At 33.5% G+C, this 14,252-nt stretch overlaps 2 protein-coding genes across 2 annotated transcripts in view; one reads left to right on the top strand and one right to left on the bottom strand.

Moving 5' to 3' along the window:
- The window catches only part of Hacd1 (3-hydroxyacyl-CoA dehydratase 1), a 136,083-nt gene that overhangs the window by 52,265 nt on the left and 69,566 nt on the right, over nt 1-14,252 (top strand). The gene's annotated exons all lie outside the window — the stretch shown is intronic.
- Nucleotides 1-14,252, bottom strand: part of LOC138699984 (protein takeout-like) — a 51,100-nt gene that overhangs the window by 18,086 nt on the left and 18,762 nt on the right. The window contains exons 2-5 of the mRNA XM_069826242.1: nt 13,600-13,689; nt 10,199-10,346; nt 5,312-5,454; nt 3,063-3,212 (exon numbers count right to left, since the gene is read on the bottom strand). Of these exons, the coding sequence (XP_069682343.1) occupies nt 3,063-3,212; nt 5,312-5,454; nt 10,199-10,346; nt 13,600-13,689 (531 nt within the window). The remainder of the gene's footprint in view (nt 1-3,062; nt 3,213-5,311; nt 5,455-10,198; nt 10,347-13,599; nt 13,690-14,252) is intronic.

The raw sequence follows: 14,252 nt of genomic DNA, 5'->3' as shown, positions 1-14,252 counted from the left end.
GTTTTATTTTGTTAATTGAATTGTATAGCAATGAGAAGAAGACAAACAGTATATTAATCTGTATAAAAGTGTATATTTTGTTTTGTTTCATTATTGTGCAAACATGCAAAAATTTGTTTCGTATATAGTTAACTGTACAAAATTGTATAGAGTACGGTTTTTCAGTATAGTGCAATTAACAGTGAAAGCGCTTCAATTAAAAGCTGAAATTAATTTACATTCTTATCACAAATTTGGTTCACATACAAGTTCTTAGCTCCGCCACTGTGGAAGCAGCTACCCTTGCCCGCAGCCGTACGTCAGGGCTTGAGGGTTTGTACGTACGCACGAGAGTGTAGTCACTTGACGGTCCCTGGCTTAAGGCTTCCAAGCACAAATATTGCGATTAATTTTTCATATGATACAAGACGAAATTTGCAATGTTTTGGTAGCCTCTCTCATGTTCGAACATTGCAAGACACTAGTACCTATAACTGTAATGTATTTAAATAAAATGTCTTAAAGTTTGCACGTTGTAAATGCTTTGGACTTCTTCCTTTGTTCAAATTATCTTTTTTTCGCTTTCCTTTATTTAAATAAATACGTAATAAAGTGGGAAGGAATTTATGCAAATGTGATTAAGATTAAATGAAATCTATTTGGATAAACTATAATTCCACGATTTGGAACATTTGGCCGACATCTACTGCTGACTACTAGGATTCAGAATACAAAGCAGAGGTTAACTTAAAAATGAAATACCAGTAAATATAAGAATAACTATAACTATATAATAAGAATTTATAAAAGTATAGAGAAGATAATCGGGCGGCCGGGTAGCTCAGTTGGTAGAGCAGCTGGCTACGGACTGGAAGGTCCGGGGTTCGATCCCAGGTGGTGACAGGATTTTTTCTCGTTGCCAAACTTTCAGAACGGCCCCAAGGTTCACTCAGCCTTCTATAAAATTGAGTACTGGGTCTTTCCCGGGGGTAAAAGGCGGTCAGAGCGTGGTGCCGACCACACCACCTCATTCTAGTGCCGAGGTCATGGAAAGCATGGGGCTCTACCTCCATGCCCCCCCAAGTGCCTTCATGGCATGTTACGGGGATACCTTTATAGAGAAGATAATCATTTCAAGGTGAGAAAATCTTTAAGTTGGATATAATACTGGTACAGACAGGGAATCCCAGAGTAATTCTAATTGCAGAAACTTTTAATGGCATAAGAGGAAAAGGAGGAAATTTTATGATGGACTCGTATGGAGAATAAGTATATTGAGTATCGTACAGTCGGTGAACACATATTCGTGCAATTGATAAAGTCAAATAATGCATATGAAATAAACAACAGAGACATAAAAGACAATAAAATTGTATCAGAAACACTCAACAACATTAAAAATCTCATTAATATTATAAAAGGGTTCGTTAATCAACCAACCAGAGACAAATCTGTTAAAAGACTTTCTTTCCAGATTGAAAACGTGTCGGAAATTCATTTGCAATTTTTAAAGACGTAGGCCCGATTGTATAAACCATTTAATCTTAGATCAGAGGTTAAATTGATCCTTGTTTCAGCTGAACTTGGAATTTTGTGTTGTATAAAGTCTAATCTGAGATTAATTTGTCTCAAACTAAAGTCAACTTTGACTGAAGAAATTTCTCCGATTAAGTTAGATGATCCAAGTTCAGTTATTTATTTTCTGTTTGAAATATACGAGTGACAGATTGTGCAAATAAAATATCCATTATTATTAATATTAATAGATATGTTAGGTACATTTATATATATTTCTTTCAATTTCTTGCCTTAATACACAAACAATCTTATATTTTATAAGGCTCTATCGTGTTCAGCATTATCAAATAACATAACCTATAATTATATTATGTTTATAACAACCATTAATTATTAATGGATATGATAGGTACATTCATAAATGTTCAATTAACTGTATTACTAAACGAAAATTGTCGTTTTATAAAGCTTTATTATGTTTAGCAGTATCAAACACCATAACATGATAACAACTTGGAGAACAGTCAGCCTTCTTCTTATTGTCCGCCATTATTTACATTACACAAAAAAAAAACAGTGTCTGCAACAGAGTGTATGGAAAATCGCCAAAAAGTAGTTGCAAAGTCGCTAGATTTCTCATTATCAACAAAGAAAGCTTACATTTTGTCACTATGGGGTGCTAAAAAGGTCACTATGGGGTCACTATGGGGTGCTAAAAAGGTCACTAAATCCCTAAGCAATATAAAAGTTAAAAGAAATTGTTGTTGAAAAAGAGTTAAAGTCGCTAGATTGGCAACACTGAACAAACTTGTATAACATGGTCCGCGCATCACGTATTTCACCTGTTTATGCGATGTTGCCAAATCCTTTTCACGTGAACTTAGATTGCATTTGAACCAAGGTAATTTGATCGCAGAAAAGTTTTATACAATAGAAGAAGTGTCTGAACTCGGTTCACTTTTCGATCTTCGATCAAAGTTGATCTTTAGTCAGGGAGTTTTATACAATTGGGCCGTAATAAAATAATTATTCATTGTTTTGGTTAGCCTACATTTAGGTATGTCAAAAAGGTCACGGTTTCTGGTGTTGTATAGGTGAACATCATTCCTATGTGTCAACATTTGTGAATTATCTTTGACAAAACTTAGGGCTTGATAAATATACAGTGATGTTACAGTCATTATTCTTTCATTCACAAATAACGGTCTGCAGTGTGCCTTCATTGATGAATTTGTTATAATTCTAATAGCTTTTTTTTTTGTAACATGATAACCTTATTAATATGAGTACTATTACCCCATAAAAGTAGTTTTAAGTGAAATATTATCGTACCTAAATGTATAGATAAAGATTTTGACAATTATAAAAGGTTCCTATTCTAAAATTCTGAACTGAAAACTGTTCTACTGCCTAACTAGCTCACCAGTGAAAGTTTAATGTCACTGAAAACAACATTAAATACTATTTTAATACCGTACTCAATAAATAGAATTAGTCTATTCTTGTATAAGTCAATCAGTTAAAACTGTTATGAAATATTGGTTCAAATTCAACTAAGTACTTACTAAGCTCTTCATTGCCGGTAAACAGGTTGGAAGCGTAGACCTTCATGTCTCCCACCTCAGGATACATATACACGTGTCTGATCTTCATGTATTCCTCTCCATCTATTGTCACCAGGTCACCTCTGAGTCCCCACGTGCCTCTGACGTCGGCTGGAATATCATTTCTATGTCAGTGGCATGGAATGCGAGAACTATGTAATCTTGCACGATGTGTAAAAGTCATACCTAAAAACGTGGTCGCTTTATGTCTGGTAATCGATTCCGGTCCAGGTCGATAGTATTCAAGTGTGCTTAAATGCGAAAGACTCAAATCAGTGGATTTACTGGCATGCAAAAGAACTTTTGAGGAAAAATGCCGGCACACCAGAGATGCTGATATAACCTCTGCAGTTGCGAGCGTCGTTAAATAAAACATAATTTAAGAAATAATGCACAGCGGTGAGGAAAAACTTCTTTTACAAACTATGAAGTAGGCCTATATGGAGTGGACTAGAATAACACATTTCGGACAATAAAATGAGGTTAGAAAACTTTTATTTACTTCTTTACGGTCTCAATTTGTAAATGCCAAAGTTACCGGTAATTTATTCGTGGCAGCTTTACGGTTTGTAAGTGGCTATATTGTATATTGGTAAGTTTATCATGGCGAATGAAAATGAAATAAAAACGATATGCTTAACTTCTGAGTACAATTCATTACTGCACTACTGGTTTGAAAACATTTCAAAATAAAAAAAATGGCTCAACCTACCAACCTTCAATATTAAAACAAGGAATGCATATGTTGCGAAGAGACTGTCAGAGTTGCTCAACTTGGCGAAGAGCACTTAAATATAAACAGAAATAACTGTTGCTCTCTGTTGAGTCATGAATAGAGACAGCATTTCCATGCAAATGCATGTTTTATATAAGCTTGCTACAGTTCTCAAACTTTGTAAATATTCATTTCATGGCTTAGTGATTCGAAATATTTATACTTTTTCCGTGCATATTTGCATGTTTTGGTCTTTTGGTAAATTCATGCATAATGTATGTTTTTTAGATTTGAAGTTTAATAATGCATATTTTGAGGTTTATATTGCATATATTTTATAGTTTCATTGCATATTTTGTATTAAATCGCATGATACTGCTTTTTATAAATGTTGCCTCGTAAAGTTTGGTATTTTTGAGCTTACAATGTTTGAGTATATGTACTGAAAAATATAAGTAAAATGCTAACGGTTTGCAGGGTTTCTACCTGAGGACTTTGAACCTTACCAGCTAATCCTCTCATTGTACTGTCACACTGGAATTACACACTCCTGTTCTATACAAGTCTTACCCTAAGGCTAAAATTATTATTAGAAGGATGCCTCTTCTGCTCCCTCCCATACTTTGTAGTTTGGCGACAATAGCACTAACATGCTTCCCTTAACATGCCTTTAATTTGGAAAGGTAGATAGGTAGAAGGTCTGTAGTAGGCTACATGTACAGCAGTTGACACTAGACATATACGTCAACATACAAGCCTAAGTTGGAGTCAGGCCACAAAGGGAAACATTGAAGGAGGAAGGTTCGATCCGATGCTGTGGATTGAATTCGGCGTAGCTCAGTGGTCAGAGCGCTTGGTACGTAGAACCAAGGACCCGGGTTCGATCCCCGGCGCCGGATCGAATTTTTCTCCTCAAATATTAATTGTCAACATTACAGAGATTATTCTGTAAGACAAATTAATAAAATCCATAATATTCTCATAGCTAGCAGTGCATCATAACTGCGGAATCCCGGCCAAATAAGTCACTCCTAGTGCGCTCCTAGTATAATGGCAGTTGACACTAGACATATACGTTAACATATAAGCCTAACTTGGAGTCAGGCCACAAAGGGAAACACTGAAGGAGGAAGGTTCGATCCGGTGCTGTGGATTGAATTCGGCGGAGCTCAGTGGTCAGAGCGCTTGGTACGTAGAACCAAGGACCCGGGTTCGATCCCCGGCGCCGGATCGAATTTTTCTCCTCAAATATTATATACCTTAAATAGTTAATATCGCTTTTAAAATAAGGTAACGAATAATAATTTAATAATTTGAGTTAAAACATTAATAAGTTTTAAGAGAAATGTTTTTTTGGAATTAGCCGCATTTAATATTGAAACGATATTTAATATTATTACTGTATTCTAGTTCTTTTGCCAGAGAATTTAACACCATCTTCAGCAATTAGACATTTTCAAAATATATCACACATGGAAGGTTCTGTTATACTTACTCAGGCTGTTGTTGAAGACCCCCTTTCCGCTGATGGGGAAAGCAACGATCTTTCCTTCAGCTTTATATTGGCCTTCAATAAATACAGAAGGCATTCTGAAGTCGACATCGATTGCCATGTTGGAAGGATCACTGAGGTTCGTTCTGTAAAATGTACGAAAACAATTTTGAGATTTTAACATTTAGGTGAAAAAGCACTTGGTTATAATAATCCTGCATTTTATTGTTTTATAGTTCTAAATAAGGTATTTGATAATGTGTAATTACATATCATTTTAGAAATTTTAGATAAACTAAACGTACCTAATGGATTGATTTTATTAATACAAGACATATACATAGGAAATAAGGCAAATATTAAAATAGATGGAATATTTACACAAGAAATAACATTAAATAAAGGCATCAGGCAAGGAGACTCACTCAGTGCACTACTTTTAAATATTTTAATGGATTTTATCATACAAGAAGTAAGAGACAAGCAGGGATACTTAATGAATACAGGAGAAATAAATTTAGTGTTGCTTATGCAGATGATGTTGTTCTAATTAGCAATTCAGAAGATAACTTACAAATTTTGTTACACTGTTTTTCACCGGCTTGTGACAAATATGGAATGAGTATAAATGCATCAAAATCAAAGGTTTTAACAGTAAATAAATATCCGTTAAGATGTAAACTACAATTAAATCAACATGTACCAGAGCAGGTTATGAGTTTTAACTATCTAGGAGCAAAGATAACAAGTGACGGATGTTTAAAGGAAGAAGTGAGGGATCAAGTTAATAAGGCAGCAATGGTTTCAGGATACCTCAATAATTACATATGGAAAAATAAATATTTAAGAAGAGAAACAAAAACCAGAATATATGAAACAGTGGTGAGGCCAATGATGACTTATGCTGTGGAAACTAGATCAGACACAACAAAAACAAAACAAATAATGAATGTAGCAGAAATGAAAGTTTTAAGAAATATAACAGGTAAAACCAAATTGGATAGAATACGAAATACAGAAATTAAAGATATCTGCAATATTCAGCCTATTGAGGAGTGGACTGCTATAGTCCGGGTCAGCTTACTTAATACCTAACCATTTTTCCCCCATTACTACATAAGCTAAAGGATTATGTCGATTTTTCTAGTTTGCAGGTTGAATTTTCTTTTGCCAACTTTGTTTCGAATTTCGGTACTGAGAAATACAACTGGTAGTGATTTTATAACTTATGTTGGCAGCAGTGACACAAGTTGTCAGTAGTTTAAATTCTGAAAATTCAAATTGTTCTAGATTTCTGAGCCCATTAATGGAAGTTAGCGAAATTTTAACATAATATCAGTATTAATATCAGTACATAATAGTTATTGTATGTGTTGCTTTGTGTTGTGGTTACAATTTCAAGATTAGAGTCAGGTAGGCTAAGTGTAAATAAATACAACATATTTGGTGTAATACACGCCCTTGAGTAATCGATAGAAATACCATTTCACATTTTAATTAATTTCTTTCGTGTTTAGACTTTTATTATAATAATGGAGTAAATATTCTAAAGCATACATTTCAAAGTTGCATTCGTTTTCGGAATTCATACTAATATTTCACGTGATCAAACAAAATACATTTTTAGATTAGGTCTCGTGATTCGTAAACTGTTTAATCAAAGCAATGAATTTCATGTTCTCAGACAAAATACATTTTAATATTATATCATACACTAATCTACTAACTACTAACATAATGTGCGAGAGGTCCAGAAGAAAAATATACTCTTTCACAAATCTATACTAATAATAAATCTGTAAGCGAAATTTTTCTGGTAATTTTTGCTTTTCCAAAAATAATTGGTGTTAACATATATATAATTAATCATCCTGAAACCGAAAATCGCTTTTTTGACATTTTTGTTTGTATGTCTGTCTGTCTGTCTGGATGTTTGTTACCTTTTCACGCGATAATGGCTGAACGGAATTCGATGAAACTTGGAACATAAATTAAGTTTGTTGTAACTTAGATTTTAGGCTATATGGAATTCAAAATACTTTATTTAAAAGGGGGGTTATAAGGGGGCCTGAATTAAATAAACCGAAATATCTCGCTTATTATTGATTTTTGTGAAAAATGTTACATAACAAAAGTTTCTTTAAAAATGATTTCCGATAAGTTTTATCTCAGGAAAAATGTTGATAGGACTGATATTTAAGTCTGTCTGTCTGTCTGTATGTTTGTTACCTTTTCACGCGATAATGGCTGAACGGAATTCGATGAAACTTGGAACATAAATTAAGTTTGTTGTAACTTAGATTTTAGACTATATGGAATTCAAAATACTTTATTTAAAAGGGGGGTTATAAGGAGGCCTGAATTAAATAAACCGAAATATCTCGCTTATTATTGATTTTTGTGAAAAAGTTACATAACAAAAGTTTCTTTAAAAATGATTTCCTATAAGTTTTATGCCAAGAAAAATTTTGATAGGACTGATATTTAAGGATATGCAAGAGTTTTAAAATAACAATACATTTCCACCGCCGCCTCAGATTACAGTGTCGTTGTTCCGTAACTTCAAGGTGCAAAATATTAAATTTTTTAGTAGGAAGAAAAACAAATTTATTCATTATGGCAGTAGTGCATAGGAGATCGTGAGTTCTTACGTTTTCGAAAGAAAGAAATATAATTAAGTTATATGTAGTAGATTGTATTATTTGCTGCATCACTATTTAAGTTATTTAATAGAGCAAAAATCTGAAAATCGATGTGACATAGGAGTTATTGCAGGAACGACGACGATGGCTACAATGAAATCAAAACAAATGACTCCGTCTATTTAAGGCGGCCTTGACGTTTATCAATATTAATATACAGAGAATATTTTGTGTGTTTATATGAAGTAATCTCAGAAGCTAATTAACCTTCACTATTTGAAATTTGTAGTTTCTCTAGATGGATGTAATGCTACAAATGAGGACTGAGGTAAGATGAAAAGAAATCTGTACGCACAGAAAACTTGATATTCTGTCGAAATATTGTATAACTTGATTATTGCAACTTTATTTGGTCCACATAAAATACTCTAATTTTATACACTCATTTTACCATAGAGATCACTGGAGCTGAGTTATTTTAAAAGGTGTCATGAAATGGCGTTCCTGCGCTCATAATTTACCGATATTCGTTTCCTGTGTTTCTTAAAATAATATTTATGTAGGGTACCTCATTTTTTTATTTGCATAAACAATTATATACAACCGAACGAGTTGGCTCAGGCGGTAGCATTTGAGACACGCATTCGGGGGTCCCGGGTTCAAACCCCGAGGACGACCAATCTGACTGAGGTTTTTCATGATTTCCATTAGTCATAAAGGCAAATGCCGGATTGGAAAGATACATGTCATTATTCATCACCGCCTCAGTTACCAATACCAAAAACATTAATCAAAGTCTATAATCAGTTACATGAACATAAGCCATCTACAACACACAATAGAAACAGGAACTCAACAAGAGTAAAAACGGCCTTCTGATATACCCATACATTCTAAACACGCGACATGACCATAGATGTTAAGGCGTGAATAAAATAAACTTAACAAAAAAAAAAAAGATCACAGTAAGGTTAACATAAAAATGATCTTCGTACACAATCAACTCTATTAATTTGGAGTGATTTATTAAAGGATGCATTCAAGACTAATTTAGAAAAATGTTATACGAATTATCTTTGCACCAAAATGAGTGGTCTCTGGACCAAAATGATAGCATTCTAATTATTTAAATACAATTTAAATTAAGTAGCATATTAAACGATTTATTCTTCTATCAAACACGAATGTTCCCTGGACTCAATGTTATCTTTTAATTACGTAATTACTTTATATTTATTTCTAATAAGTGCAGCGGAGCGCACGGGTACAGCTAGTTATAAATATAATCTTTTAGAGAACACCTTCCCAATATAAAGATGAGATGTGGTAAATAAGCAAGACATCGTTATTGTTAATACTATATTATTATTATTATTATTATTATTATTATTATTATTATTATTATTATTATTATTATTATTGTTATTATACATGGTATTGTGTGATTTTATTCTCTTTTGGTGATATCTAGTATTAGTTGGCAACGCTGAAGAGACGGCCAAACTAGTATTTTAGGAATTACTCTTACGTGATCCTCAGTATAGAAGAAGGGATGAATGGAATAAGCATGTTGAACGCATGCCATTGAGCAAGAAGAGTAAGAGATGGAGTGCCAAGAGGGAGAAGAAGTCCTGGAAGACCTAAAAAGAGATGGAGCGATTCCCCATCTGGTGGAACAGGCTGATAAGCCAAGAAGAAGAAGAAGAAGATGATGATGATGATTTAGGTACAAATGCTGAAATCCGATATTAACTGCACAAGTAGGATAGGCAGAGGAAAAATACACATTGGGCAAATATCCTAATCTAGATTTTTCCCTACTTCTGAGTGTAACGTGGCAGTCCCATATCTCCAGTTGAGAGGTTTCATAGTTGTAAATGCTTTTACATCTATGCCACAAAGAAACACTACGTAACGTATGTAATTAAATTTCTCTTCCTTTTTATCGAGAATATTAATTCATTTTATTCTGTTTCCCGAACATATCTATTTAAATTCTTAAACAACACTAAGCATTCAGAAGTAGCGGAACTCCCTAGTATTGTGGTAGAAGAGCAAGACTTTGGACAACATAGAACACAAGAAATATAAGAGTCATACATCCAATTTTATGGAATGAAGCTGAATGTTTACTTCCATACAGTAATCGAACCCTGGATTCCGAATTTATAACGTTATATTCTTACTTTATAAATTAAATGTGAATTATTCTTTGATTATGAAGCACAGTTGCCTACAGGTCACCAACCTGATGTCCAGGACCTCGGCTTTCTTGATTCCGTATGATGTTGTGTTCTTGATAAGCATCTTTCCTTCCACACCATCTTGTTTGTAGTCCACCAGCACTTCAGACAGATATAGAGGATCGAAGGAAGGTACACCCAATACGGGAATTCCTGTAATTATATTACCAATTAAATCAGAACGCAGATACGTGAAAAAATTCTCTCATCCCTATAGCTGGAAAATCGGACATCTGTGATGTCGACTATGTATTTCCTTACTTACTTCCTTATTTACTTCATGGTCCTACATTTTCTGCAGTATAGTTAGTTTTGCAAAAACATGAAAGGGATTATGAATTGCGGAAAAATAATAGAATTTTGAAAGGTGAAAGGAGAGTTAAAACTATCCTATCAAATTGTGCCTATCACATTCTTCATTTGAAGTGAAAGGATTTGGATTTTCTTTCTTCGGGTAAAAAAGCTGCACATCAGCCGTTCTGTTAACATTGCAATATGTGAAAAAGCATAGTATCTAACCATAAGAAATCTGTTTCAAGATTTCAACAGAAATACAGTGCCAAAGATCTATAATTCGTTCCATAATGTCTGACAGGAGGTGTAAACATTTTCGACAGAGGAGGAGAGAAGTAATAATGTAATTGCTATTGAACCAATGGTAGAGGTTTCTGGAAGTTGGGCGGTCTGAAGCGTTATACCCCCTCCCCCAACTTCAAGATTAGCGTGGAATGAGACCTCTGACATTGGTTCAAAAGCAATAAATTATACTTCTCTCCTACTCTGCCGGAAATGTTTACTTCTGTCAGACATTATGGAACGAAGTATAGAACATTTTGTCTGTTTCTTCTGTCTGTGCGCATGCGTGCATTTAATACCTTACTCTCTAGGTACTTACAACAAAATGGAAGAATTATACTTTTTCTCCGTGTAGATGGGAAGGCTAAGGCTAAGAATTTCGTACATACCTTAATATTTCGAATATCTGTTGATATGGTCTAATATTTTCAATAATTTTATTAGTGTTTAGATAACGAGTTAAAATGTACGGTACCTAAGAAGAATTTTGAATAGAACTGTGTCCTAAGGTAAATTTTGAAGTATTTTGCAATTTAAAATTAATTTATTTTAAATTAATTTCATATCACATTACGAGTATATTAAATATCAAATCAAACAACTCTCTACCTAAAAACACTCTCGGATCAAAATGTATAATACGCTAGCCATTACTACAATTTATATGGAATCGAAATTTGCAATCGAAAACAGAGAGATAAATCATCGAAATTAAATTTCTCAGAAGAACAGGAGGATATACATTTTAGACTTAAATAGAAATAAAGACATTTTAACATAGGCCTAATTAAATTCTGAATCGGTTCAAGATAAAAATTAACAATAATATAAGTCTAATTATATTTATCTTCACTATGTATCTGGAATGGACAGCACAAAAACAGATTCCTTCAAATCAACTAAAATACCGCAAAATACTCTTCAGTTTTATGAAATGAAGTAAGTTACAAAGATAATGTTCTGCAGGCCAAGAGGAAACAGTATATCAGGCACACCTCTTCAACGACTACTTGATCGGGCCGAAACCGATCTACAAAGAGCAAAGAAGTAATTTGTGACAGTTAATGATCATTATATTAAAATACAGTATTAATAAAATTTCAATAATGTAAGTTAACAATGTATTAAATTTAAAACATCTGCAAAGGATTTTATAGCGACTTTGACATGCATACTACTACTAACTAATTAATGAATAGAAAACTTGTTCTCTTCTCGAGATTCCGGTATGAAAGGTTATTACATGTTATATTCCGTAATACAGCACAATTTAAATAATATTGCAAAACATAGTTTATATTACATAATAGATTGAAACAACTTTACTCCAAAGTAGATTATAGTAGGTAGATGGATTTATTCAGCAATATTATACATACAGATGCATTACACTTTCATAATTTTCTCTTAAATCCAATGCACTGGTCTTTTGACCGTACTGCTGTATAAAATGAAATCTTACTTTGTAGGTTTCACCCCCTCACCTATGATTAGATACAACCACTCTCCAAAAGAACACACGGGTTAATATGAAAATGACACAAACAAAACACATTATATAATATATCCTAATCTAACACACAAACAGGCATAAAAATGTATAATTGAATAGTTACCATTATCCCTTTGTCAATTCGCACCATAAACTTCAACAACTGAAGTTCTAAGCTGTCTCGCCTTCAAGAGAAACAATCCAATCTTTTGTTCGCATTCTCTATTTCCCATGAGGTCAAGACATGCAAGCGAGCCCCTGTTCTGACTTAGCATTGAGGGTGGTAGATATTTTCTCCGGATATGTTCCGTTTCGTCACACTGGGATAAAATATGTCTCCAGGAGTCCTTTTCCCACACACACTGGACAGAGGCGCTCTCCTTCTTCGGTGACAATTTTATTACTCTTCCATGCCCCAATCTTAGCCACGCTAATTCTGTTCTACTATCTTTGTTACAAGAATTTATGTAATCACACCTCCCACAGTTATGCATGAGATTTGATTGTAAATGTATTGAGGATTTTTCCGAACATTAGGCTCTTCTCGTGAGGAGTTGTAGTAATACACAACGTACTGTATACATTACACTTGTAACAATTTTTGAATTATTGATTAATTTAAGTTTTTTCATTATGAATGTAAATGGAAAAGTTAAAACTAATTTCCATAAATATGGTAATATTATGTGAATAGAATCAGTTAAGATGTTTTACATAATTGTCTTTCAATTTATCACATTTTAATTCGAAAATCTCGAAAAACGTTACAACAGCTTCGACGGTGTAGTACCTATGGAGTCCTTAAATAAGAAAATGTTCTGTCACTTATGGGGAAAATTCTGAGTTACAAAACCCTTCGAATTATTTACATTCTAACACAATTTTTTTGACTGATCGGGATCATTATTTTCAAATCTGATCGTACAGTCAACAGTAACAGTAATAGAGTTCTTTTTGGGGAACGCAATTATATCAATTATATCTGAGTTCAGAGCAAATATCTCATCATAACAATGTAATTCTTTCCTTTCCAATAGTCTTATTTGATATTTAGCGGAAAATTAAAATGTGGGAAAAAAAAATTAAGAAAAAATTCTATTGAATTATAGACCTACAAATCTGGCAACAAATTTGAACTAGATTTGCATGTGTTATTGGCTTGATATTTGAATGACATTCTAGTAATTATAACTTTAATAACTATACGAATTTGAATTATACTTTAATTAATTATTCCTAGAAACATATTGAAAAATTACTTACGTACAACATTTTGTGTATTCCAAATATTTGTAATTTTGTAATTGGCATGAGGTTGAGCGATAGAACTACACTTACCACCGCTGAATTCCTTCAACGCCAATTGAATGTTATTCTTAGCACAAGTCTTGAAGTCCGGACTGTTCACACTGCAGGGCTCGAAATTCGCTGTAACACGTAATAAAAATACATATCACCTTTAATGTTTTTCTTCTTCAAAATTCGGCCATTTAGATCATTCTGTCCCTACACCTTTCAGGACTTTAGACCAACAATTGGACAAGTGACTCAACTCTTGTAGGCCTAATAAGCTTAGTACAGAAAAGAAGGTAAGACCTGTCCTGTGACCTTAATATGTGCCATGTCTTATCGCCAATGAGTATGTAGGAGAAAGATAGGTTTTATTCTGAGATGAACTTCCGTGTCGGTAGATTCGTATAATATTAACCTTTATGAAACAAACTCTTTTTCTGATAGCTTATTCTTTCCCCTCTCGTACAGCTCACGTGCCAGGTCTTTCCTCCTCATCTATACGACAGCCCTGTAAAATTCAAGAAAACACAAGGGACACACATTCAATCCTTTTGAATTAAAATTACATCTACTTCATTCCGGTACTCTGGATTTAGGTCTATAGTGAGAAACGGTATTGTTGTATTCATAGCAGAAGACAAAAGACAAGAAACCAATATTGAATTAAAATCTAAAATAATCTAGAGACATTTCTTCTA

This window comes from Periplaneta americana, chromosome 5 (assembly GCF_040183065.1).
Source record: "Periplaneta americana isolate PAMFEO1 chromosome 5, P.americana_PAMFEO1_priV1, whole genome shotgun sequence".
NCBI classification, from domain to species: domain Eukaryota; kingdom Metazoa; phylum Arthropoda; class Insecta; order Blattodea; family Blattidae; genus Periplaneta; species Periplaneta americana.
This window is presented reverse-complemented; position numbering and strand designations above follow the sequence as displayed.